This window comes from Podarcis raffonei, chromosome 14, assembly GCF_027172205.1.
Source record: "Podarcis raffonei isolate rPodRaf1 chromosome 14, rPodRaf1.pri, whole genome shotgun sequence".
Taxonomy (NCBI): domain Eukaryota; kingdom Metazoa; phylum Chordata; class Lepidosauria; order Squamata; family Lacertidae; genus Podarcis; species Podarcis raffonei.
In genome coordinates this window covers 7,332,436-7,359,763 of record NC_070615.1, presented here as the reverse complement: position 1 = coordinate 7,359,763, position 27,328 = coordinate 7,332,436, and the positions used below count along the sequence as shown (strand labels likewise).

Below are 27,328 nucleotides of genomic sequence, written 5' to 3'. Positions count from 1 at the left end.
AAGCCTGAGACTCGCTGCAGCTTGTTCCTGCTTGTTCATGTCACATGAAACTTTGGTTTAGTGTGACATGCAGGTATGTTCCCCGGGAAATATTTACCTTCTTTTAGACCGAGAATGCAAAAGGTTTCTTTAAACTAATGGTTTTCTGCACACTTCCCATCTTACCAATGCTGCTTCATACAAGAAAGGAATCTGAAATACGTTGCTACTTTAGTATACAAAAATTGGATAAGCAAGGAGCAAAATAGCAGTTTTGGCACCAAAGTTTTCAGCTCAAAAGCTGTAATACTTAGACTGCAATCCTTGGCACATTTACATGGACATAAGTTATGTTGAAAACAGTATGTGATCATTCTAAGTAAAAGTGGTCAGGACTGTTAAGAACACAGTTAACTCCGATCCAACATTTTACATCTAAATGAGCTGTTGACCTATTTATCGGTTGTTTTTGTTTTTATTATATATTTTGTGATTTATGTTGTAGCTGCTATGAGACCTGCAAGTATAGGGCAGTATACAAATTTTAATAATAACAATAATAATAAGTGGCAGGGCAGCTCATCACACTTTCACTTCCTATCTTCATCTGCTGCTCTCTAGATTGCAGAATTGTTGAAATTCACAAAACAACCTTCGTTGTGTTATTGCACCCCATTGGTCATTGAGGATGTTTCAACAGCAATTTCCCCAACAGCAATATCTTTACTTACCGGTACTTATAATCAGCAGTAAAATTGAAGAGGAAAGAGAAATGAAACGAAACGAAAATTCCATCAACAAGCTTTCTGTCGCCCACTCACCTGCTGCATGCCTTTTGCAGCATTATGTAGGCTTGCAATTTAGTTTTGGAGTAATGGACTATTAATTAACAGCCATCTCCATGTTCTAACTCCCTTGCTTTATTTAATAAGCTTCATGTTTTGAAAGCCTTTGGGATAGAACTGTTGAAAAAAATAATGAAAATGGTAGGAAGGCTTTGGCATTAAAATATTGAAATAAATTTCCTGTTTAATCCAATAAACTTCATTACCCTTTTCAGTTCTGTGGGGCCCATGCAAGGGGTCAAGTGAAGGGTATGCTTTTTACACGTGCAAGTACGTCAGCTGACCAGGTATTATGGCCTGTGGCTGCCACTGGCTTTGTTGCTCTGACATCATCCTGTGATGTCATAAAATGCCCAGGAGCCTTCTTGGAAGTATTTCACAGGCAAAGGACAATGAGTTGTATTCAGCTAGCTTTTACTCAGAGTAGCCTTTTGGCTAAGGTTGTTGGTAGTGTTTTACTTAGAGTAAACCTATTGATATAAACCTCAGCAGTGGTGAACAGCGAATCAGCTGGGGTGGAAGACAGTGGTGTGACTCGTGCTGGAGAAGAAAAGAACAGGAGCGCACAAAGCAGCATGCAACATTCCATTTTATTATATATATTTTTAGTGCATTTGTTCAAGAGGTTCAAGGTGGCATAGGTGGTGCCTGCACCCGTTTTATCTTTGCAGCAACCCTGCGAAGTAGGTTAGACTGAGGACGACTAGCTTAAGGTCACTCCATGAGCTTGATGACTGAACCCTGGTTCAATACTCTAACTGCTACACCTCATCACCCATATTCTTTGTACAGTGTCACCTGGAGCCTTTACCCCATTGACTTTTAATTGAATCATTATCCTGAACTAGTAACTTTGAATATATTTTTGTTAAATTTCAGCAAATATTTCCAAATGTGAGACAAAAATATTGGTTTTGACCGGTTTCCTGTTCAGGCTTGGCTTTACTATTTCTGACCTTTTGAAGGTGTCTCCTGTGCTGTGGTGGGTGCATTTTTGTAGAAACACTCTAATGTGCAGATTTCTATGTCAGGCTGGCATGTGATATATTCTTGTACCTCTGTAAGAGGAGCCATCAATTTTTCCATTGTAAAAACTGCAAATAACCCCAAACCCCTGAAAACAGATTAGCACCGCTAAAGCTGCAGTTAGAGTATTAATCAGCCTCTCTGACCTACAGGAAAACACAACAGCAACCTTTATTTTGTTGATTCATAGCCTGCAATGACAAGAGCAGTCAGGTGGCACCTGGGTAGCACCCACCATTCCAGTGGGCAATTCCAGGGCCCCCAAAGTTTTGCATACACTGCCTTTGTATTATTGGATTTGAGGAGCCTATCCACAATTGTTTTGCAGAATTTGATTGTCTCGAATTGCACCTTACATGATAGAATCCATCTTGAATCTTCCATAGAAACAGAAAACACCACCTTATACTGAGTCAGACCAATTGGTCCATGTAGCACACAGTATTGTCTACTGCACTGACTAGCAGTGGCTCTCCAGGGTTCCAGCCTTTACCTGGAGATGCCAGGGATTGAACCTAAGACTTTTTACTTGAGTGGGTGAGAGCTGAGCTGGTCAGATGGGTGGGGTACAAATATCATCATCATCATCATAAGTAAGGTAAACGAACCCCGGCCATTAGGTCCAGTCGTGACCGACTCTGGGGTTGTGGCGCTCATCTCGCTTTATTGCCCGAGGGAGCCAGCGTACAGCTTCCGGATCATGTGGCCAGCATGACTAAGCCGCTTCTGGCGAACCAGAGCAGCGCACGGAAACACCGTTTACCTTCCCGCTGGAGCGGTACCTATTTATCTACTTGCACTTTGACGTGCTTTCAAACTGCTAGGCTGGCAGGAGCAGGGACCGAACAACGGGAGCTCACCCCGTTGCGGGGATTCGAACCGCCGACCTTCTGATTGGCAAGTCCTAGGCTCTGTGGTTTAACCCACAGCGCCACCCGTGTCACTCAATTAAAGCAATTGCTCACTCTTACTCTGAAGCAGGGGTAGAGAGCCTGCGGACTTCTAGAAGTTGTTGAACTGCGGCTCCTATCACCCACCATTGGCAATGCTGGTTGGTGCTGATGGGAGGTCATAGGTCCCCCGTTCCTGCTTTCTTCTACGCCATCTGTAGGTGGGGTTGAGTTACGCTACCGGGGGTATTCGTGGAATTCAGGCTGCCTATGGCCAGCAACTTCCAATGTGTACAAAGTCCTATAGAGAAATTGAAGAGACGCAGGGAAGTTGTTCGAGAGCATTCGTTCCACTAAAATCTGGCTTTGGGTAAAAACAAAAAAACCACACGAAATAAAGTGAGCTCTTACAGTGTTTCTGAAATAAACAAGTAAGCTAAAGAACTGCTTTTATCCAGTGGGTGTTTGCTAGTGAGTTATGCAGCTCTGTGCTGTTCTTGCCTCTTTCCTGCACGTAGACTTTCCTTCAAGAAAATTAGTGCAAATTCCATGTCTCTCATTGGTGAAGTTTTTGGCTTGATTAAAAACAAAAACAGTGTGGTTGAACTTCAGTAATTGCTGCTTTCCCTAGCAGGGCAACCGGAGCATGTCACCACACTATAAACTTTCAAGCAATAGATTATAGATTATAGTGCAGGCATAGGCAAACTCGACCCTCCAGATGTTTTGGGACTACAATTCCCATCATCCCTGACCACTGGTCCTGTTAGCTGGGGATCATGGGAGTTGTAGTCCCCAAACATCTGGAGGGCCGAGTTTGCCTATGCCTGTTATAGAGAATACAAATCAAGGAAAAACTGAGAACCCACAGTTGGTCAATACTTCTATTAGGACATTACCCAGAATAGTGAGGAAGTTTTCCAGTACTTCAGAACTCTTTGTCGGACAGGATGTTAAACAAGATGGGAGGATGGGAAGAAAAAGCTGGGAGCAGTGCTGTTGCTTCCATGTCCGCAGTTTATAGCAGTGTTTAGGTGGGACGCAGGAGGAATTTGGCAAGTATATTTGGACCAAGACAGAACTAAATAATTACTAGATTATTGACTGAAAAATAAGGCTGAGGTATTTAAAGACTTTACCTTGTTTGATCAGCTGATTATCCATATACCATCTATGAGCCCTATAGTTTCTTGAAAACACAGTGACTTCAGTTTTCTTGTAATTCACAGCCAGCTGCTCTCTTTGGCAGTATCCTGAGAATGCCCTCATCAATCTTTTTAGGCCCACTTTTGTTTGAGATAGAAGTATCGCATCATCTGTGTATAATAATACAGAGATGGCTTTTGTGGCCAGTTTAGGGGCATAATACTCTGGGGATGTTAAACTCTGGACAGTGACATTTATATATACTGTATTTTTTTCGTGTATAAGACTAGGTATTTTTACTCTAAAATAATGTTAAAAAACATGGGTCACTTCAAGGTCCATAAATAGCAACACCCTAGTGGTCCCGGGCCTTAAGGAAGTTAGATTAGCCTCAACCAGAGCCAGGGCCTTTTCAACACTGGCTCCGGCCTGGTGGAACGCTCTGTCTCATGAGACCAGAGCCCTGTAAGACAGAGTTGTTCAACCTAGCCTTTGGCTTGGAGCCAATTTGATTCCCTCCCCCTCTTTTCTTTTTCCTTTTTCCTTTCTCCTCCTGTGATGAGACTGCATTTTAATATTTTAATATTTCAATATTTTAATTGTTGTATTTTAATCTTGTTTTTAAGTTGTATTCATTCAACTTGTTTTTATTATTGCTTGTTAGCCACCCTGAGCCCGGCCTTGGCTGGGGAGGGTGGGGTATAAATAATAATAATAATAATAATAATAATAATTATTATTATTATTATTATTATTATTATTATACATGGAATATATACATGGGGGGGACGAGTGATTGGTTGCAGCCAAAAATAGGGGTAGTCTTATACACAGGGGGGGTGTTATACACAGAAAAACATGGTAATTAAAGCAGTGCGGGAGCTAGGATGCAAACTTGCTTAACTCCCTTTGTGGCTGGTACAGATCCTGTGAGCTGCCCATTTGTAGAGCAGTGCTCTTTCAGCACAGTGTTTTTATATAGACATTTAATCAAGAACAATAATATTTTATCTGTATTTAAGAGTTCAACTAATCCCACAGTCTTACTCGAGAGATTGAATCGAATGCAGCTTTCAGATCAATGAAAGCTGCATATAGCACACCACCCGGTTTCTTAACATACTCATCTGTAAAATGAACTAGTACAAAGCAATGATCTATAGTGGATCTGACTCAACTAAATCCTGCTTGCTCTTCGGCAATAATATCTTCATCAGTTATCCAGTCAATTAGCTTATTGTAAAGATGCTTTGCATATAATTTGCTAATTAATGGTAGCAACCTAATTGGTCTATGACTAGCCAGATCGAATGTAAGGCCCCTTTTGAATATAGGGATGACTACCGCTGTGGCCCAAACTTCAGGAAATATCGATCTATCATTTTTCTTAAAAAACGCTTCCATTCATCGTTATTAGCGGGAACCCATTCAACAGTGTTCATATCCTTTTTGATTCTCGGGAGAGGACTACCTATTACACTTGGAGCTAATTTCTGATAGCTCAGCCAGGAATTCGTAGTCATGCCATCAGGATTGTCCCTCAAATTCCAAGGGGAGTTGAGTTTGCAGCTCTGCATCTATACACTTCGAAGTTCCTCTGGTAGCCCTCTTTTTAACTATACATTTTGGAGAAACAGCTTGTGGGCAAAAGGCTTGATTGCCAATTGTTTCACCAACGTTTTGTTGTCCATGCTGCTGTACTTGGGTCAACCTGGACTGTAACTTAGCTAGTTTGGTGAGAATGTCACTTTGCTCTTTATTTGGTAGGTTAACAGAATTACTCAGCAAATCCTCTTCTTCTGGAACAGTCCCGTCTACTGAATCTGGAGGGTAATTATTATTCAGAACTGCAGTTGATTGATTAGACCTCTTTAATTTTCCTTGCATAATCTCTGGAGTTGCTGATAGTTATTCTTCCCATTGACTGTGATCTTTGTTGGCAATAAGACAAATGTCAGCTTTAGTTAAGGTGACTTTGTTATTCCTGTAAACCCTTTTGGATACAAACAGTGGCTTAAGTGATGTGTCTTCAAAATGCCGATAAAGGAGGACTCATTTCCGGGCCAAATGAGCCTTTTTCATGATTATAGCTGGAATTCTATGTCTGCTGAAAGTTAGAAAATTTGTCTTGAGTATCCATCATTAAAGAGCCCCTTGGTTGATTTTAAATTGATATTTCCAACATCACAACCTAGGAGTAAAGTTAGGAATTATTATTCTTTGTGTTTTCTGTAGACACATAACAGTGCAGAATCTTTGTTCATATTTTATGACATTTGGGTGGGTCAGATGCAGTGACAAACTGGTATAGGGTTATGTCAGAGGTGACAAATGTGCAGCCCTCTGGATGTTGTTGGCCAGTGGTGGGATTGTGGGAGTTGTAGTCCAGCAACATCTGGAGGGCTAAAGGTTAGTGTTATGTATTTATGCCTTTTTCATCCAAACTGGCAAAGTGTTGCATTTGTCCTGCAAAGGACAAGAAGATAAATGATAGTGGAGATTTGACTCCAGTGAATTGGTGAAGCTCATGAGGCTTGGGAGGACCTTAGAATTTAAATTTTGAGATAAATTGGTAGCCTTCTTAAGTATTTCCCAGACATCAAGGGCATACATATCATACAACAGTAGATAAAAAAGGGGTAAATCCACAACATACAGAATTCGGTAGGAAAAACTTCTATGGCTTAAATGGTTGTGGATTATTACCCAAATTTTCCTCCTTTTTGCTCACATTTCTTATCACAGCTTTTCAGTAACTTGTGTTACTTTCATAAGCCTATGATAATTTCAGTTTTTATATAAATGTTTCCACTTCACAAAATTAGACTGGATGGTCTTGATGAAACAGCAGCATGAATAAATTGAATTCTGAATGTGTATCAGGCAGCTGCTGTGAAAGAAGAATCTTAGACCAACTCCTGATTTAAGCATCCAAAACATGACTCCAATTAAAGCAACCACCACACGCTCTCTGCGAATCAGGACCTTTGGGCCCCAGAGTATACTAAATGTTGAAATTCCATAATTCCTGTAGTCTTTCCCCATCTGTGCTATTTAAACCTGCTGGCAGTGGGGGAACAGTATCCTTAAATTTCCCATTGTGTAAAAATCTTCTCACACATAGACAGCTAATATGTCAGGAAGAAGTTTCATCCTCTTTGGTGTGCAAGCTTTCCACATGCAGAGGTTTTTTCTGTAGGGGAATACGGAAAGGGGTCAGAAGCGTTCTGCTGTCTGACACTCCTTGCCACCTGCAGGGATGCAGTCCAGTGTTGATCTTAAGGGGCAAGAAGATGGGAAGAGGCAGGCTTGTAGGCTGTTGAAATTCTGGACTGTTCTTCCTGAGCTTTTAGTCTGGAATTTCAGTGTTTACTGTGTTTTGAGGCCCAAAGGTCCAAATTTTTAGGGTGTGTGTGATAACCGGTTATATTAACAATAACTAAAGGCGTTCTAAAAGCACAGAATAAAAATATAAATAGGTAACTATTTAAAACCATTCTGAAGCTATTAATAGAAACATATGTACGTAAGTCAAGTAAACATTCAGTACTTGGATTGCGAGTCTTTCAGGGACAATGATAAGGCCTCTGATGAAATTGCTGTAACTTGTGTAAAAACGTACGTAGTAAAATGGAATGATCAGCAGGAGAGCTGTTCTGCAGTGTCAGGGCACAATCCTCTGTCAAATCCAAATTGTCTGTATTGGCAGCAAGCCATGACGTGGGCTTCAAGAATAGCCATGACTGGTGGGAGGCAGGAAACTGCAGACGGAGAGTGACAAGAGTTTAAGGGCAGAGAAAGGAAAGATGTTTAGGGTTGAATCAAAGCACTGAAGGCCCAGGAAGCAGAAGTGCTGACTGTGTGCCCTGTTGTGTAGACCAGGAGTGGGTTGATGTCATCCGTGATCCACAGAAGCAAGAGTGTGTACTTCGATTCTCTTTAATTGTTAATGTCTAACTCAACTGATTTTAGCTTAAGAAGTGCCTTGTTGGATCATAGAAGGCTACACATAGCAAATTGCATTCACTGCAAGAATCCCAGCAATGAGCAGGTGCCAGTAGGTCCACCGCAAATTGGCTAGTGGTCCACTATCTACCCTTGCCTTCTTTGGTTGTAGTTGGTGGGCCAACTGGAGTTAATGCAATCCAATCAATGCTTTTTGCAGGATATCTCTAGGAGTTTAGTTGCACAGTGCTCAGCTGTCCTGGCTATTGCTGTAGGTAGTTCACTGGCCTTGGACACAGCCATCCTGGGTTCAGTTCTTGAAAGCCTGGCCACTAACCAAACTGTTTGGATCTGGGCATGACGCCTGAGCAGCTTCAGAAGTGATTGTTTCTTTGGTTCTCCAGCTCTTGAAAACTTCGGCGGTCTTACATTTTGAACTTGAGCATTTGTTTAGGCCAGAGGGTCACTGTGGATGGCAACAGCTTGTAAATTAGTGCCGTGTACAAATAGTTATCAAGACTCGGATGTTGGTTGAGGACACCAGATTATAGCTGGTAGGCGTGTCGCACTACTTGTGCTTTCCTCATGCTGCAGTTCCAAGTGACATGGAGAGGCAAGTCTTGGGATGTTTTGGAAATGATAACCTGTTAACAGAGAGCTTGGAGTTGTAATTCAGCTGTGTGTATTCTCAGTCCTGCCTTAGCTGCTTGGGATTTGTGACTGGGAGCCAACAGCTTCGCCATTAAGGCCACCTAGCTTGGTTGTGGCGCACAGTGGTTGGAAAGGCACAACTTGTCGGCATTGATCTGGAGACTGTGGGATGACCTTTACTCTATGCTGCTTGCAGAACCTCACATAAGAAGGTAGCCAGCACAGGGAGGAGAGCTGTGGGATGGTGGGAGTGGATGTTGTGCTACTGGCCTGTAAGCATGAGGTGCCTGTTGGACTTGTCACTTGGAGATGGAGAGAGCAGTACACCCTCCAAGAGGTTCCTTCTTTCCCAAACCCATAAGGAGATACAGTGGAAACTGGTTCAGGCCCAAGGAAGGAGTAGGTTTGGACCACAGCACATCATTTCATCTGCAGAGCCAGTTGGCTAAAAAAGAGCACCTTTTAGAAAACAAGGAGAGAGACCTCCAAGCCTAAGATCTCTGGTAAGCTTTTTCAGTAAATGGTTGCTAAGCCAGAGACATTTACCAGTCGTTTGGGCTATCCCTAATCACTGGGTTCAGAGAACTCTGGATATGAAATGTGTCGGTGTTCTACTGATGCTAAATAAATAAATAGAGGTGTTTGGAATTTCATTATTTCTTTTCCTGCTTCAAAGATAACACCATCATCACATCGTTGCTCAGCCATGTGTACCCAGCTCCAAGACAGTTGCATTGATAATTCCCACTATCTGGATGTCCATTGCTTTTGAACTCTGGGCCTTACAAACTATGGCAGTTGCAAAAGGGACCACTTTGGGTGGGGATCTGGGAGAGGCCTTGAAATTCCCTTGCTCAGGTGCCAGAAAACATGGTGCTAATGTTAAGTTGGCTTGGAAAGACAGTTGCCTGGCTTAAGTGCTTCCTCAGAATTTTTTCTACTGGTAAGTACGTTAGGATTTGACTTTAGAACGACTTGTCACTGGAAAATCCTGACAGCTCTCTTTACAACATGGTCCTGGTGTTTGGAAACTAGAATAAGCATTATGTTCGATCTCTCTTTCTTTTTACACACACCCCTGGGGAAAAAACACTTGCCAAAGAAAGCCAAATTCTCATTTGTAGGGATACCATTTAATGCCAGCGGTATGTGGGCACCCTATAGAACACAGAAGTGGCATGGCAAAGGTAAGGAGATAAAGGGAGACCATAGGATTTACGTAAGAAGTTCTGTTGGTAGAAGTTCTCATAATGGAAAGAAGCAGGAAAAAGATGTGAAGAGTGCAGCAGGAATGGCTAATTGTGGCGTCTCCTTTTCTTCCTTTAGACTTGTCAAGTGTGCCAGATGCTGTTGCCCAACAAGTGCAGTTACTGTGCTCATCAAAGAATCCATGCTCACAAATCTCCTTATTGCTGCCCAGAGTGTGGTGCCATTTGCCGGTCGGCCTATTTCCAAACCCACGTCAAGGAGAACTGCCTTCATTACTCGCGCAAAGTTGGCTACAGGTTTGTGCTCAATTGAGGGGTGGTGGTGCACGAGGAAGATGTGTCGTGACATTTAATGCACACCGAACGGGGATGAACGGGGCGAGGGGGAATGGAGCTTAAAATCTTATCAAATCCTTTTCACGCCACACGGCTTGGCTGCCAACTTGTTTGGTGATCAGACAGGCTGACAATTTCAGAATATCAAAGGCTGATAAGGCGTGTTTCTCCTGCTGTGCCTTCAGGAGGCACATCTTTATAGACACTGGCAATGAGTGTTCTTCTGTGCTTGCAGGCTAAGAGAGGGGAAAATGCTGCAAATGCCAGGGCTTTTTCGATGGTCTTTCACAGCCCTCTTAAAGGTTATGAAGTAGTGATGGCCTGATTCTGACACGTAGTTTGCTTCCTCTGTATGCTTTATAGTTCTGTCGCTTTATGGCTTCTCAGTTTTGTTGCTTGCAAAGGAGGGTACTGTGGTGGTGTTTTTTATTATATTGCGTTTTTATTTTTATTCACTACCATTTGGTTAAACGGTGGATTAGGCATTTTAAAAATAAATAGTATCCATAGGGGGGAAAACTGAATTGATCTAAAATTTGGTGTTTCTGTGTCTTTACTGAAGAAGTACAGATGCAATACTGACTTTATGTTACAGGCAGGGAACTTATGGCCCTTTTGATGTGGCCATCTTGGCTCTGAGTCCTGAAAGACCTGCTCCCTGCCTTGCAGGCCTTTTCCCACCTGGCCTGGAAAGGTGGTACGCTGACTGACTCCAGCTACAAAAGCTGAGGCTGCTGAACAGACTCTTGGGTATTGTTTAGGGTGGGGGTTGTTAGCAGGGTTTGTTTCTGTTATTGGTATTTATTTTTTGTATCTTTATTTTTAGATCTTCTTATGGTTTTATGTGGAACTTGTTCAGTTTGGTTGTGTACCTCCTGATTTTTTAAATGTATTGTTTCTGACAATATTTGTTATATTTGTAATTATGCATTTTTTCATGTTGTAAGCCTCCTTGAGCATAGTTTTAACCATTGAAAGCAGAATATAAATTGCTGGACTATAGCTGCCATCATCAGTACTTTGGCCACCTCATGAGAAGAGAAGACTCCCTGGAGAAGACCCTGATGTTGGGAAAGATGGAGGGCACAAGGAGAAGGGGACGACAGAGGACGAGATGGTGGGACAGTGTTCTTGAAGCTACCAGCATGAGTTTGACCAAACTGCGGGAGGCAGTGGAGGACAGAGGTGCCTAGCGTTCTCTGGTCCATGGGGTCACGAAGAGTCGGACACGACTAAACGACTAAACAACAACAACAACAACAAAGCTGCCATCATCACTGGCTGTTGACCACGTTGACTGGGGCTGATGCGAGTCCAGCAGCACCTGGAGAGACCACAGCTTCCCCACCCTTGATGTAAAACAGGACGTTTGGCAGCAAGAGCAAGATGAGCACCAAATCCTTTTTTATTGCTTAGGTGGAACAATGCAGCATGAATTAAAGGGTGCTTAGCAGACTCCTAAGTGACTTGATTTGCTTGGAATAAAAGCACTGAAGCCCAGGCTAATGCAGGCAATAAATAGAAAGGAAGTTTGGTCCTGCTGTTAGTGCTTTGTGGCTAACAGCAGTTGCATTTTGATTTGAACACCCCTCAAATTGGAGTACTTTGCCCACTATCAGCTGTATCACTGGAGGTTTTAAAACATTTTCAGTGTGCATTTCATTGGGACTTTTCAGTGTCTTATCAGAAAACAGGCTTTTCCCCCTGATTTTTTTTTTATTATTATTCATTTTTGTCTTTACCGCCATTATCGATCACCCTGGAACATTTTAATGCTGTGGATTTTACAAATGCTGTGGATTTTACTACTCCCTCCAGGTCAATGAGGCAGACCTCAGTGGGTCCTTGTTTCCTGACCTTTCACGGAAATCTCAGTGTGTGCTTATGATTTTTTTGTTTTGGTTTGCAGAGCTCAAGTTTAGCTCTCTCTCTCTCTCTTTTCCCAGGTGCACTCACTGTGGGGTTGTCTTCATGTCGCAAGCTATGCTGAAAGTGCACATTCACGAGAAGCACTGTGAAGTCTTCCACAAGTGTTCGTTCTGTCCTATGGCCTTCAAGTCTGCAGACAGCACCACTGCTCACATTACCAGTCAGCACCCTGCAGAACCTCATAAGACATCTCAGTAAGTGTCTGCCCAGTTAAATAAATGTATTGCTCAATTTCTCTTCTTTACCCAGTTTGCCTTCTATGCCCATCCCCACCGGGCTTACAAGAACGTTGTTGTCCCAACTGTATGGAGAGAGAGAGAGAGAGAGAGAGAATAAACTGTGTTGTGGAGACAGTTTTTAGTAGGATCTGCATACCTTCTCTTTTAAAGAAAAGAAGGGTTAGGCAGAAATCTTCTTTCCTAGTTATCTTAATATTTAGTTGTGTAGCCCATCTGTTCCTAAGACTTTTCACACTTGGAAAGAAGCAAGGATGGATTTATCATCTGTTAGCATACAGACAGCCCCTGTGCTCTGCACTATGTTACGTGTTTCTCCAGAGGGCATCCTAGAACCAATGGGTGGTTATTGCACAGAAACCCATTTTGGCAAACCATGAGGATAAACAATGGTAAGAGCTGTTTGACAGTGGGAACAGACTGTCTGCAGAGCTGTTGGGGTCTCCTTCACTGGTTATATTTAAGTTGGGCAGCCATCTGTTGGGAATGCTGTACTTGCATCCAGGATTTCAGGTCCTGCATTGAGCAAGAGATTGGAAATAGATGCCCTCCAAGGTCCTTTTGATTCCATGTCTCTGTGAAATTGCCTTGTAACTCTTGTCTGCTAGAGAAGCAGTAATGGGAGCTTCAGGCAGAGCCTGTCGGGGAAAACTACAAATTAAAGTAAATAGCAGCACTTAGAGCAGGAGTAGAGAACCTTTATGGCTCTGTGGGCCAAATCTTATCAAGATTAGCTTCACGGGCCAAATGTGATAGGTGAGCAAGGCACCCCACATGATTGACAGGTGGGCAGCACACCCACCCATCAAAAGTCAGTGCTGGAGCAATGTTAAAATGAGCCCCCTCCCTTCTTTCTGAAGCACACACACACTTAAATGTAGATCCAACTGATGCATGAAGGAGAAATTGCAGCTACCAGGAGATGCAGAAAACCACTTGTGGAAGGCTGATCCTTGCAAAAGCAGTTCTTTCCCCACTCCCCCTGGGAGTTGTGTGCAGCAAAATGGAGCAGAATTTAACCTCTGCTCAGCACACACTTCCCAGGAAGGGGATGGGGAAACCCCCTTTGCAAGGATCAACCTTCCCTAGCGGTTTCTCCCTCCCCCTCCCCTGGGAGGCATGCTTTTTCATGTAGTGATGCAGAATTAAGGCAGGTCTTCTTTTGCTGCAGGCACCTCTTTCCATGGAGCAGGCACACACAATGAAAGCAAGCAAACTCAGTGTTTTTCTTCTGCTTTCTTTGACTGTATGCACCTGTTACAAGGAGGGAACAGATGCGCTCAGCCAAATGGAGCAGGATTTAACCGTCACCTGTAAGCTGTTCCTGCTGGGAACAGCCACTTGCAGCAAAACAGAATTGAGGCCCACCCGCCAGGTGATATCACAACAATGTTTCCTGTTAAACACATGTTTCCAAGGCATTTTGTTGGAGTTGGGTTTCTAAAGTTGTACACTGCCCTGAGATCTTCTGATAAAGGGGGTGGTATATATGTTGAATAAATAATAATAATACTTCAATCATTAATTTAATGATGATGATAATAAATTTATCTACGTTGGGTTTTTTTGTTTAGAGTGAACTTTCATTGCAAATTCATTTTTCAATTGTTCCAGGGTGATCTACAAATGCTCTTGTGAGACAGTCTTTAACAAGAAGAGGCTTCTGCAGGAGCACTTCCAGCAGAATGCCAACAGGCTGATGGTGGGAGTGTTCAAGTGTCCGCATTGCCAGCTGGTGTATATGCAGAAACTTCAGCTAATGCAGCACGTTAAGGTTGGTGACTGGAGAGGATACCATGCCTGCACAGAACACTTTTCTACCTCCTGAATTGAGATTGCTTTGCATGAAACACATCGGCTGCCTTTCTTTCCTTTTTACCCACCCCTGGTGGATATCTTCACAAGCAGCCTCAAAACCAATTCAAAGATTTGCGTGTAAAACAGTCCTCCCGGAAGTGTGTTGCGTTAAGAGTCCAAGTACCTACAGCATCTAGATTTCTTACTGAGAGACTGGTGCTATACTGACTGCATTGCCTTCCAGTTCATTTCTGGGCGCAGTGCAAAGTGACTAGCTTAGGACCAGCATAATTGAAGAGCTACTGTTCTCCATGTGCACCTGCCTTTACGTAAAACTCTTCCCCTGTCAGGAGTAGTATGTGCCTGAAGACCAGTTGTGGAATGGTCTCTTTTCAGTGCCAAATACCATCAAAAGCTTTTAAAATGCAGGTTTAAGCCTGTTAAGTGTTTAATGCTGCTTTTATAATTTTGTGGGTTTTTAGCTTGTTGTGTATATATGCGTTTCAGTATGTGCACATGCATGCCCCCCCCCACATTTTATTGTTCTTTGTGTAAATTGCCCTGAAAGTAGGATTGAAGGGTGAAAATAAAAATTCTTCTAATAAATAAGTGTGTCAGGCATGTGAATTCTCTTCATGCCTCCAAAATTCCCTGGAAAACTTAAGAGCTGCAAAATTTGTGACTCTCAAGTCTTGTTGGATTCCAACTCCCATCATTTCCAGCCAACAAGGCCCAATGGTAGGGATGATGGAAGTTGGAATCCATCGTCTAGAGGGCTGCAGGTTCCTTCCTCTTGGGTTACAAGCTAGGCTTCTTTCCTTCCTGTCATTCAGGCTGTTCACAAGCAAGAAAATATTTTACAGAAGCACTCTTCAAAACATGTATTGGAGAGGCTGAATGATTTAGCTGCAGCGTCTAGTTAAATTTTGCCTGTGTCTTTCTGTCTGAAAAGCAGCAGTGACCACCTGCCACTTTTGTACTCAAGGAAGAGCTTTCATGGCATTATGATTTCAGACTGTCATCAGCATTTGCCAAAGGGAGAGATGACAAAATTCAGAATCTCCCTCATTATCTGTGCATATATTGCCTTTCATGATGCTACCAAGAGAGAAATATCACATCCTTATTATCTAGAAAGGCATCTTGGTTGAGCCAGCAAAAACTTGTCCATCTCTTGACAGGTATCGAAGACATTGTTAGAAATAGCACTGTTCAATTTGCTGTAGCAGCAGCTAGCGAATACAAGGATTTATCAGACGCTTGACTGAGCTATATAATCCTTGTATACGTTAGTTGCTGCTATGACAAATTGAACAGTGCTATTTGTAACAATGTCTTCGATTACAAAGTAGACCCTTGTCTACAGAAGCTCAAGGCACAATGCATTTGTTTTCTTTAAAATGCCACAGGACTCTTAGGTTGAAATTCAAATCATCCTCTGAACCTACTCTTGGATTGCGAATGAGGAGACCAAGACTCAATTCAAACATGCACGTATACATGCACCCTGCAACTTTGCATTGGTTCAGAGTTTAATTGAGTACAAACCGGGGTGCAGTTTCCTCAAATCATGTCCCTGGGCCAAGCCTGATGTGGGTATTGAGGACTGTGAACAAACACTGTGCTCTCACACTCCCTTTTCCTTTGGTCAAGCATTCCAAACTAGGATTTGCAATCCCAGTTTGGAGGGCTTGCTCAAACTTTAGTTTGCCAGTTCAGATGTATCTGCAAACAGTTTCTTGGTTTGATCAAACCATAACGTGCTGCACAGAGGCAGAGGAGGGAGCACTCTACAGCAGCAGCACTTTTTCACAATCCTCCAAACTGTGAATTCAGTCTTAAGTCTGCTGCAAACACACTATGCTGTTCTGTTATAATTTAAAGTTAAGTGCATAGTTTCTCACTGTGTTGATGGAATGAATCATACTGCGTTAGCGTTAACACAGCCTATTGGCTATGGACATAATCTCTATCTTAGTCCTGGGCTGTCTAAAACAGAAGGAGGTGGGAAATGATCTGCTTTTGTTAAGCAGAGCAGTTTCCTGCTATTTTAGGAAAATAGGCAACTTCCTTTTGCCCTGCTCTAATGCTGAGGATTTTTTTGTTTTTGTTCATTAGAGCGTCCATGGGGTCCCTGAGAATCCTGAAGATCTTGCTAGCTTCCGACAGAAGACAGAAACAGCAACTAACAGCAGTGTTCTTCCAGCATCAAAGGAGCTTTCAGTAATCAATGGTACTTCCCAGACCTCTTTGCCCACAAAAGGGACGAGCCCAGAATCAAAACCCAAGCCAAAACCCTGCAGTTGGACATGTCGGGAATGTTCGCAGTGCATCCCTGACCGAGAAACTTATGTGTCCCATATGAGGAAAAGCCATGGAAAGGTAAGGGTCTGGGGGCTATATTTTGTTCCTCTTTCCCACAGGATTCATCTAAAGCTCTTCAGCAGCCTGCCTGTCATTGTTTGAGCTCCAGGGGAACAAGTTTTTGTTTTCCTGCACATTTAGGCAGCACCAACGATATGGCTGTACTGTTGCATCTGTTTTTAATAATGGTTGTGTGGAGTTTGTTTTGTTTGAAAATTATTTCAGGACCTTCGTAATAAGAAGCAATGTGCAAATCTAATCTAAACCTCATAGCATACCTTTTCATGTTTGTTATAGCTTACAGCTAAACAAATAAAATTGCTACTGCTTATTACATAAACCTTGTAGCAGGGTGAGAGCCTGGGTAGGCGCTTCGTTCTTTGTGGTCTCTGCAGTCCTATGGCAGCATCAGAGATAAACTTCAAAGTATGTTTCTTTCTTTCTTTCTCTCCATGTGTTCCCCTTTTAAGACCATATGTTTCTGAAACTGTATTGACTGCAAATGCATGAGCATTATCTGGATTCGTCTCCACAAAAATCTTATAAATTAGATCATGTACATTCGCATTCTGCAGATGGAGAACTGGCTCAAGGCAAGCTTATCAGGTTTATGGCCAAGGGCTGCTTTTTATGCTACAAGAGAGACATGTTTGTAGCAGGTCACTTGCATGTCTCTATGGTGAGCACAGCGACTCTCGAAGAAAAACATATCTGTAGCCCCTTGGGAAATGCACACCTAAGGGCCACAATTCACCAGGACTCTTAAATGTGTTTTCCATGTTTCATAAAAGTACACTTTGTCAGATCAAGGATACAGGCAGATGCATTACAGATGGTAGTACACGAATCTAGATTGTGTGGATTTTTTTGCACAGATCAAGACAAAAAAAAAAGAGAGGCAGCTCATTCTTCTGTCAGGACTAACGCTCCCATTCCTCTCATAGAATGTGAAAAGATATCCCTGTCGGCAGTGTGAGCGGTCATTCAACGCCTCTAATAGTCTGCACAGACATGTACGCAATAACCATGACACAGCAAAGAAAGTTTACACCTGCTGGTGAGTACACAACTGTTTTCCTGAAAATTTCTATTAGTCTTCCAGGCTAAAAAAAGTGCATTGTAATGGGCCATATCTAAGGCTTTTTAGGGCATATCTTAGAACAAAGGATCTTGCACTAGCTCAGGTACATTTTTAGGTTTTACAGCTAGATTCCGTGATAAGACTGAAGCACGTTAGGCATTAATGATTCAAGCACTGGGCTATATCTAAGCAAATGTAGAATGCTTAGTTCCTTGTATATTAACTTTGCTGGAGCCAGTGTGGTGTAGTGGTTAGAGTCTGGGTTTTGCTGTCTTGCCCAGGTAAGACTCCAGTGGCTATTCACAGGCACAGTCCCACTACTGATCGGCATGGGAATTTTTACCTGCTCCGTCTCCAACCTGGGCTGGTTCACCCCTCCTTGGGCAACCTGGCGCACCTCAGCTCCCCAGGGCTCGCCATATTGATGCCGAACTTAGCACAGACACCTGATTGGCATAGCCCACAGCAGGGGAGCGGGTGGCGCTGTGATCTAAACCACTGAGCCTCTTGGGCTCCTGATTGGAAGGTTGGCAGTTCGAATCCATGCAACGGTGGTGAGCTCCTGTTGCTTTCTCCCAGTTTCTGCCAACCTAGCAGTTCAAAACCACACCAGTGCAAGTAGATAAATAGGTACCGCTGCGGCAGGAAGGTAAATGGTGTTTCCATGCACTCTGGCTTGTCACGGTGTTCTGTTGCACCAGAAGCGGTTCAGTCATGCTGGCCACATGACCTGGAAAGCTGTCTGTGGACAAACGCTGGCTCCCTTGGCCTGAAAGCGAGATAAGCGCCACAACCCCGTAGTCACTTTTGCGTGGACTTAACCATCCAAGGGTCCTTTACCTTTACCTTTTTACCCAGTGGCTAGACTGCCTGGTTTGGTGGTGGGAGATCCAAGTTCAAAGTCATGAAGCTGACCTTGAACAAATCACTGCCTCTCAGCCTAGCCTCCTTCCCGGGGTGGTTGTGTGGATGAAATGAGAGACTAGTCTTTGTAATTTGAAGGGAAAGGTGAGGACACAAATGAGTAAAGGTAAAGGTAAAGGTACCCCTGCCCGTACGGGCCAGTCTTGACAGACTCTAGGGTTGTGCGCCCATCTCACTCAAGAGGCCGGGGGCCAGCGCTGTCCGGAGACACTTCCGGGTCACGTGGTCAGCGTGACATCGCTGCTCTGGCGAGCCAGAGCCGCACACGGAAACACCGTTTACCTTCCCGCTAGTAAGCGGTCCCTATTTATCTACTTGCACCCGGGGGTGCTTTCGAACTGCTAGGTTGGCAGGCGCTGGGACCGAGCAGCGGGAGCGCACCCCGCCACGGGGATTCGAACCGCCAACCTTTCAATCGGCAAGCCCTAGGCGCTGAGGCTTTTACCCACAGCGCCACCCGCGTCCCAACACAAATGAGACAAACCACTAAATAAATTTCCTGCAAGTCTACAGGTGACTTCTAACTGCTACAGCATAGCCGCCAATGTAACTTTGTAAAATGATGTGTACTTTGAAAGTATTGCAATATTATTATTTTGATGAATAAATGTATTTAAACGCCAACATTTTGCTAGTTAAACAACTTTTCATAAAATATGGACATCCACTCCTTTCATGATCACCTTTAGTAACAGACTCGCATGCTAAGGTTTGTACTGATGCTTTTATAATGCTGTATTACACAAATGTGACACATCTTCTCATGACATCCATGACCAAGGAGACTCTGATTCTGAGCAGGAATGTGACTTTCACTGATACGCAGTACATTTTGTTGTACAAGTACATCTGGCAATTTAGTCTTGAAAGTTCTAATGTGGACACAAATGTTGACATTTCCCTCACGGACGAAACAGATTCTGCTCTTGTTGATTCTTTTTTAAATTATTGATTCTCTAAAAGGGAAGCCGTTGTTATCCTTTGCCATTGTACAGAGAAGAGCTGTAAAAGGGCACAAGTTTGCCATGGTGCTGCTGGAATAGAAATAGATGGCTCTTGGAAATGGATGTATACATAGATTGCTTTTGGTCTTTTGTAGTAACTAAGAAGGAAAAATGTTTGAGAGCCTTGTGTCATCCAATGTATTATTGTTTTTCTTCTATTATTATGATAGGTATTTTTGTGTTTTTAAAATGTAAACCACCCTGTGATCTTTTGATGATGAATGATATACAAATTTTAATAATATTAATAATAACAGCAACAACAATAATACATTTGAAACCATTTGAGGGGGCAGAACTGGAATGGGTTATTTGTGCAGGTGGCTTTGATTGTCCTTTGAATCAAAACAAAATGTCCATTTTTGAGCTACTTGCATAAGCAGAAAGATAAGGTCCATGCCCCAAGAAACTTGCAATCAATATATTGATAGTTGTGGGGAACCAACAGACAAGTAGGAGAATAGGTAAGGGATGAAAGGCAGAATACTACTGATATAATGCTCATGCTTCATTATGCAGGGAGGTTTGGGGTTAACTTCTTGACATCTTTAAAAATGTCATAGATTTGTGGAAGAACTGTGTTTATCCTCTCTTTAACTTGTGATATAACACCTTTTCTTTTTCATGAATCTGTTTGCTCCTTTTGTTATTTTTATATTCTATATTTTATTTTTATTCCTTTTTACCCTTTTCTGCTTATATATTTGTATAGACACTTACATTACCAAAATCTAATAAAAATATTTTCTTTAAAAAAATATGAAAAAGAAATACTACTTATATCGTGATACTATTTTGCTTTGTATTTTAAGGTACTGCACAGATGAAATCCAGACATTTCCTCAGCTGTCCATGCTAGAGAGCCACATCAGCCTCATGCACGGCATCAAAAACCCAGACCTTTCCCAGATATCCAAAACCAAAGCTCCGGCAGAAGACTTGACAAAAGTAATCTACCATGCTTTTCTTAAATAATATGTAATTCTATCTCATGTGCTTGGCCTCCTTCAAGAACTGCCTTCCTTTTGTGGCCTGTGGAATTCATTTTCAGCTTTTTCTTTCCATCAGGATTTGAATTCTGTATAGATATAGATTATATACAAAACTGAATCTCTTGGAGGAACTGCTAGATCTCCCATTAAAAATGTGGTTTTTAAAAAATCTGTAGGGAAGTTTCAGCCCATCTAGTTCCTCTATCCTCTGAGCACATGTCTCTTATAAATTAGCTCTCGTCTTGTTTCCTCGTTAAATTACAGTCCTGTGCACTGAAGAAATTTAAATTATAATCCGGACTAATTGAGTAATTAAACTGAAGATAACCAGGCAGAATGTGAAGAGAAATTAGAGGCTTCTAGGGAGCTGGTGGCAGGTCATGTTGGACATCTTTTGGCATCGTTAGAGATGGGACAGAGAGTTTTCCACATGGAGAACAATGAAATGCAGATGAGGCAATTAATACAATTAGTGATACCTGGAAGGAACATCCACTTCCAGCAGCTTTTGTCCTTTTTTATGCAAAAGCATTGGTGGCAGCAGTTCCTAAATCTTTCTTCCCGTCTCCTCCCAAAATGCTGCTCCATTGCATTTGTGTGTCTGTCAGGGATGGAAAACTTCTAGAGGTTATTGGACTACAACTCCTATTAAGCTTAGCCAGTGGTCAGGGAGGATGGAAACTACAGTCCAGAAACCTCCAGACAGCCACATGCTTCCCATCCCGAGCATAAAAATAGATCAGATCTGGGGAGTGGTCTATGGCCTGGTCAGGTCCACTGTGAGTACAGCACCCACATCTGAAGGGATCTGCTCTCCATAGGGTGTAATAGAGATTTTTGTGTGCTCTCGCTCCTCCCCGCACACACACATCATAGTGAAAGCACTGTGCAAGGCCACTGCGGGCATAGCATGTTCCTTGACCAGGCAGAAGGCTTGATCAGGGATACAGGAGTTGTGCACAGGCTTCCTCTGTCACATAATGGCTTGGTTTGCTAAGCGAGGAGGCCAGGGAAGGGGACATTGATGTGATACCCTGTGGCAGCCTGGGCGATCACACAGGGTCCCCGGACGTTTCACCGTCTATTGACCCCTGTGCCACCACTTTATTTCTAGCTGCCACCACCCAGGCCCTACCTGGTACAATACTGAGTCCAGTCAGGGTTAACTTGGAAGATAAACTTCTGTTTATTTATTGCAGTTTAACAAGCCTGTGGTTTCATAAACAGTATTGGTCAATTACAATCATGGGGTGCCTATCCAGACCTATAACTTCCGCTACCTGCTCTCACTCACTAAACCACCTCTCAGATATTTACTTGTCTTCCTAGCCCCTAACTATTCCTGACTCAGCTTGCTTCGCTACACTAACTCAACCTACCCACAAACTGTATCCCAATTCACTCACACTCCAACCAACTCCCAACAAACTCCCCTCTTTGCCCCTCCCAAAGCTGGTTTTATAGTCCCTCTGACTCCACCCCCTGGGTCCTGATTGGATAACCTGTTTAACTATTTCACCTCTAGCACTCTCATATGTTAACATCACACAGCCTTCCCAAACTGAATGTTCTCCAGGTCTTGTTGGGCTCCCATCATCCCTGAGCATTGGCCATGGTGGGTGGGTCCGACGGGAGTTGTGGTCCAACAGCATCTGGAGGGCTCCTGGTTGGGAAAAGATGCCCTTTGGGGATCTCTCTCTGTATTCGCAGTGCACCCATGGTGGGCGGGAACGTTGTCTTACGGTGCTGATTGGCGCAATAAAGCCATGTGTTCATTTCCTAGGCAAAATATCCAAAGAGGGTATCTGCAGGTGGTTTGGACCAAACGGAAACTACGGCATCGGGATCTGAAGATCCACCAGCAAAAAAACTGAAGGCACACTGGAAGTGCGCCAAGTGTGGATTTGCAACGGCCGCTGAGAGTGAATTTCTGGAACACATACCTCGGCACAAGACGGACAGCTCCACGTACCAGTGCCAGCTCTGTGGCTTGTGCTACACGTCTCACATCTCTCTGAACAGGCACCTCTTCATTGTTCATAAAGTGAAAGATCCGGAGGAGGAACAGGAGGAGCCTGAGCCTGAGCCAGATTCTGAAAAAGAGGCTCAGCAAATGGAGACAAGCGAGAACGGACTTGCAGAGCCGAATGGCAAGATGAACACTGCGGACGAGGAAGGAGGTGGTTCAAAGAGCCAGGACTCTGAGGGCGACCCCACGTCCTGTGATGCAGAAAAGCCCAGCACGCAGAACAAACACCCCAAATCTCCAAATATTTAAAGAGCGTGTTTTGCCTCACTCTAAATGTTGATTGGAGGGGGGTGGGGTTCTTAAACACGCTGTTCATTTCATGGAATGGGCGCGGCATTCCATTCACTTTAATTAGGAAGGGAAATCAAAACGGCAAACTGCCACCGTCTCTGTAGCACTGAATATGTAACAATTATGAGAGGGGGAAGTAGAATGTGATGAGGATGTCCAGCTGAACCATGTCTGAACCTTCAGGGTCAGGAGCACTTTTCTGCTTTGTGTGTGTGTGTGTCCCCCCACCCCTTTTCCAGGAACAGCAGGACCACTCTTGTCCCACTAAAGGCCTCAGCCAACAGTTCCACCTCAGTTTTCCTGTTCTTCTTCTTTCCCCCCCCCCCTTCATAACAAGCATTGCCTTCCACTTACCCAAGCCTGCCAGGCATTCTGTCTGGCCTGCAAAGCCTGCGTCAACACTTTTTCTCTTGAGATGTCAATCCACAGAGGCTTTCCTTCCCTAAAATCATGCTGGCTTCACCTTTCAGGCACGCCATGAGTCTGGTCCCCCACCCATGCAGAACACAAAAACAAAATTGGTCTTTTTTTTTTCTAGAAGAGATTCGGTGCCACTAAACATTCACCTTACGTGGGTTAAATTTTGCACAAATGGAGTTTCTAGGTTCCCACTGTGTTTTAAACAATAATCAGCCTCAGCGTTGGCCCCAATTGGAGCTCTCCTGTGTTCAGAACTGGGCCGGGTTGTGCTGGAGCTTCTTGCAAGCCAAAGTACAAGCTTGCACTAATTACCCCGCATGCACATACCTGGCCTGGGAGTATTAGTGACATATATGATAGACTGCAGGATGCTTTTCTCTCACTGGGCATGTGACATTTAAATAAGAATTGGGTTGCATACGTGATAAAATTCTGCACGATTAAATGTCTACACTAGAGGGTTTGCTCCCACGTCGTCTCTCATGCCTAAGCTGCCCATTCAGGCCCTGTGTGATCCGGCCCAGTCTCAAGATTCTCCTTCCTTGTAAGCTTAGCATATTGTTCTGCCTGTGTTTGGTTCCTTCTCTTGCTGTATCAGCCAGAGCAGGATCGTCCCGTAAGAATTTCAGTCTTTGAAAACGGCGCTGCAGGAGAAGCAGTATTCAAGGAAGCAGAACCTGTCTGTCTGTTGACATATCCAGCTGCCAAGTATAGCATGGCCGGCCGCCTATCGACGTTTCAGAATGGAGCTTCCCAGATCACCCCCAGCAAAGTGAGGACAAGAAGACGCTTGCTCCAAGAGATCTCCCTTCCTCGTTTTCTTCCAAGTGCTCCTGCTCTTGAGGAACTACATTATATCTCTTCCCTGCCCCTCCCACCTTTGCTCAATTGGCCGAATTGATTCTGGAGTTTCCTTTCCACACTTGCATTGACTCGTCTCCCCCGTCTGTGCCGTTTCCCCCTCACCTGTGCTGATCCTCATGCTTTGTGTAATACTTAACTTTTTTTATACGGTTTTTATGTTTTGAGTCTGAACCCTGCTCATTGTTTACTATAAATAATTTTAAAAAAGGGAAAAAAACCTATTTATCTTATTGCATTTGAATTGCTCACTTTCTCGTCTGAAATGTGTTTTGATAAAACCCTTTGTATTTTTTGATACTGTGTACATTTTAGTCTAGGGAATGTTTTACAAGGTAGCCTAGCTATAGTAACAATAGCAGGGGGTGAGGAGGGGGGGTGTCCCTCCCAAGCCATCACATATCTATTTAATCTGCAGTGGCATTTGTGCCTTGCTATAATGTTTACTTCAAAGTATTTCAAATAAAACCATCTAACAATGTGTGGCTGCCAGGCTCCATTCTCTAACACTGTGGTTCTTCCATGTGTGGGGCAGCAAGCCCCCCCTTAAGGAAGCAACGGCGCCTTCCCCACCCTCCTGAGTTCAGGGTTTGGGGGCCATGACTGGGGTAAAGGCAGGCAGTTCCTTTCAGTTCTTCCCCTCAAGGATGTAATTCATGCTGTGCATGTTGAGAAGATCCCCCCAGTGGGCATCTTTATCCGTGATATCCCTCCAGCAAGGACTTTGGATCTTAACTCTCAGCTATCACTAGGGAGACTGTTCTCTTGCCTTCTCTTGTTTTATGAAATTTGCAGCATGAGAAGATCTCACGTGGGTCTAGCAGCACAATAAGCGCATGGTGTGCAATCTGCTCCTGTCATTTGCGGCTTTTAGCAGTTTTATGTTGTGTCCTGGTTTTCTCCCACCCTCCTTTTTAGTTTTCTAGCGGTTTAATCCTATGCATGTTTTACTCAAAAGGTAAGTTCTGCTGTGCTCCGTGGGCTTTATTCCCAGGTAAGTGTATAGGATTGCAGCTTGCCAACATTCAGCAGTTGGGAAGACTCAGCTGAATTTCATTGCCATACCCTACTTTAATGGGACGCGGGTGGCGCTGTGGGTTAAACCTCAGAGCCTAGGGCTTGCAGATCAGAAGGTCGGTGGTTCGAATCCTCATGACGGGGTGAGCTCCCGTTGATCGGTCCCTGCTCCTGCCAACCTAGCAGTTTGAAAACACGTCCAAGTGCAAGTAGATAAAAAGGTAGGAAGGTAAACGGTGTTTCTGTGCGCTGCTCTGGTTTGCCAGAAGCGGCTTAGTCCTGCTGGCCACATGACCCGGAAGCTGTATGCCGGCTCCCTCTGCCAGTAAAACAAGATGAGCACCACAACCCCAGAGTCGGTCACGACTGGACCTAATGGTCAGGGGTCCCTTTACCTTTACCTTACCCTACTTTAATGCCTCCAGATTCCATCTCCTGTTCAATAAAATCTAGAAAGATTTGCTAGCAAAGTGGGGAGAGGGTGACTTGTCAGAGGTAGCATCTGAATGCTTCTGTCAGATTTAACGGCTGCCAATATCAGCATATCCCTGCTCCCCAATAAATATGAGGTTGCGCAATTGGAAACATGATCCCTCTCCAGCCAGTAGATAATTTGGGTTTCTTATGCAGTTACATGCGCACCTGAATATTAGATACGCATTTAGTGTTCCAGAGGCAAGCCCATGACCTTTGTACTGTATATGCCCTTTCCAAAAAGAAATCTGCAGTAGCTCCAGCTACGAACCAAAATGGCAATGCTCTCCAATATGATTTCCAGCAGTGTGGCCTTAATAGTCTATTACAGCAAAGCCATCAAGAGTCTTACGGCAGGAGTCTAACATGAGTGACATATGAGTGTGTTGCATTAAGTCGGGTCCCAAGACTCTTGTTTTTGTTCCAACATAATCGCCTATTTTATAAAAAAAATAAGCCTGATGCAATAATCTCAACCAGGACTAATACACTGCTTTAGATACATTATTTCCAATACCGCATATGGCATCTTCGCATAATACTGCATTGTGTATTGTTCCTCCATAAGGCCAGTTCCTCGAACCGAACTGATCCCACCACCATTAAGTTCCTTCTCAGATTTCAGTCTGTGTTGCCTCAGTAATGGACGCTGGATGAGAGCCAACAAACTGAAACTCAATCCAGATAAGATGGAGGGACTGTTAGTGGGCGGTTCCCTTGACTGGATAGATGGGAGGTGGCCTGCTCTTGATGAGGTCACACTCCCTCTGAAGGAGCGGGTTCATAGCTTGGGGGGCTCCTAGATCCTTGGTTCAGGTGGCCTCAGTGGTGCGGACTGCATTCCTCCAGCTGCACCCCTATCTGGTCAGGGATAGCCTAACTTCTGTCATCTGTGCTCAGATAACCTCTAGGTTAGATTACTGCAATGTGTCTCTGTATACAGTTCGGAAACTTCAGCTGGTACAGATTTGGATGACCAGGTTGTTCACCAGGAGAAGATGGTTTCAGCGTATTACACTGATCCTGGCCCGACTGCACTGGGCCCAAAAGCATGATGTTTACATATCAGGGCTCCTGTCTTTTAAATGCATTATGACAAGCACAAAGTCGATAGGAGAAGCAGCAATGAGGCTCCACCTGATAATTTTCTGCCTGTCCAAGATTAAAATTAATGGAGCGCAAGGTTCATTGTGCTCTGCTCTTAAAGAATAATTACCAGAAATAATAGAGAGCAATATAGTTTTCATTTTATTAAATGGGGGGGGGTGCAGCCATCAAAATTCATTAACTAATCTCCTTTAACACTTCCCAATTCATCACATAACACTAATATTGTGTAGTTTAATATTAATATTAAGAATAATTTTATTATTTATACCCTGCCCATCTGGCTGGGTTCCCTCAGTCACTATGGGCGGCATCCAACACATTATAAAATTGTAAAACAGACATTAAAAATTTCAGATGTCTTCTAAAAGTCAGATAGTTGTTTATTTCCTTGACATCTGATGGGAGGGTGTTCCACAGGGCGGGCGCCACTACCGAGAAGGCCCTCTGCCTGGTCCCCTTTAACCCCACTTCTCGTAAGTTAAAAGGCTGGACTTGATTTTGGGAGACCTGACAAATATTCACAGTTGCTTCTCTTAATTTATACTTCATTATTATTTAAAGTACCTAAAACAAGCACCGTAGACAGATTTTTGGCAAATAGGGTGGCGCTGTGGGTTAAACCACAGAGCCTAGGACTTGCCGATCAGAAGGTCGGCGGTTCGAATCCCCACAATGGGGTGAGCTCCCATTGCTCGGTCCCTGCTCCTGCCAACCTAGCAGTTCGAAAGCACGTCAAAGTGCAAGTAGATAAATAAGTACCGCTGCGTCGGGAA

At 43.6% G+C, this 27,328-nt stretch overlaps 1 protein-coding gene across 2 annotated transcripts in view; it reads left to right on the top strand.

The window, feature by feature from the left end:
* The window catches only part of ZNF592 (zinc finger protein 592), a 38,699-nt gene extending 14,264 nt beyond the window's left edge, over nucleotides 1-24,435 (top strand). For both annotated transcript variants that reach the window (XM_053365184.1, XM_053365185.1), the window contains exons 3-9: nucleotides 9,809-9,987; nucleotides 11,973-12,149; nucleotides 13,806-13,965; nucleotides 16,107-16,370; nucleotides 17,297-17,409; nucleotides 20,174-20,309; nucleotides 22,137-24,435. In XM_053365184.1, the coding sequence (XP_053221159.1) occupies nucleotides 9,809-9,987; nucleotides 11,973-12,149; nucleotides 13,806-13,965; nucleotides 16,107-16,370; nucleotides 17,297-17,409; nucleotides 20,174-20,309; nucleotides 22,137-22,631 (1,524 nt within the window). In that variant the 3' untranslated portion in view covers nucleotides 22,632-24,435. The remainder of the gene's footprint in view (nucleotides 1-9,808; nucleotides 9,988-11,972; nucleotides 12,150-13,805; nucleotides 13,966-16,106; nucleotides 16,371-17,296; nucleotides 17,410-20,173; nucleotides 20,310-22,136) is intronic.
* The last annotated feature ends 2,893 nt before the right edge of the window (nucleotides 24,436-27,328 follow it).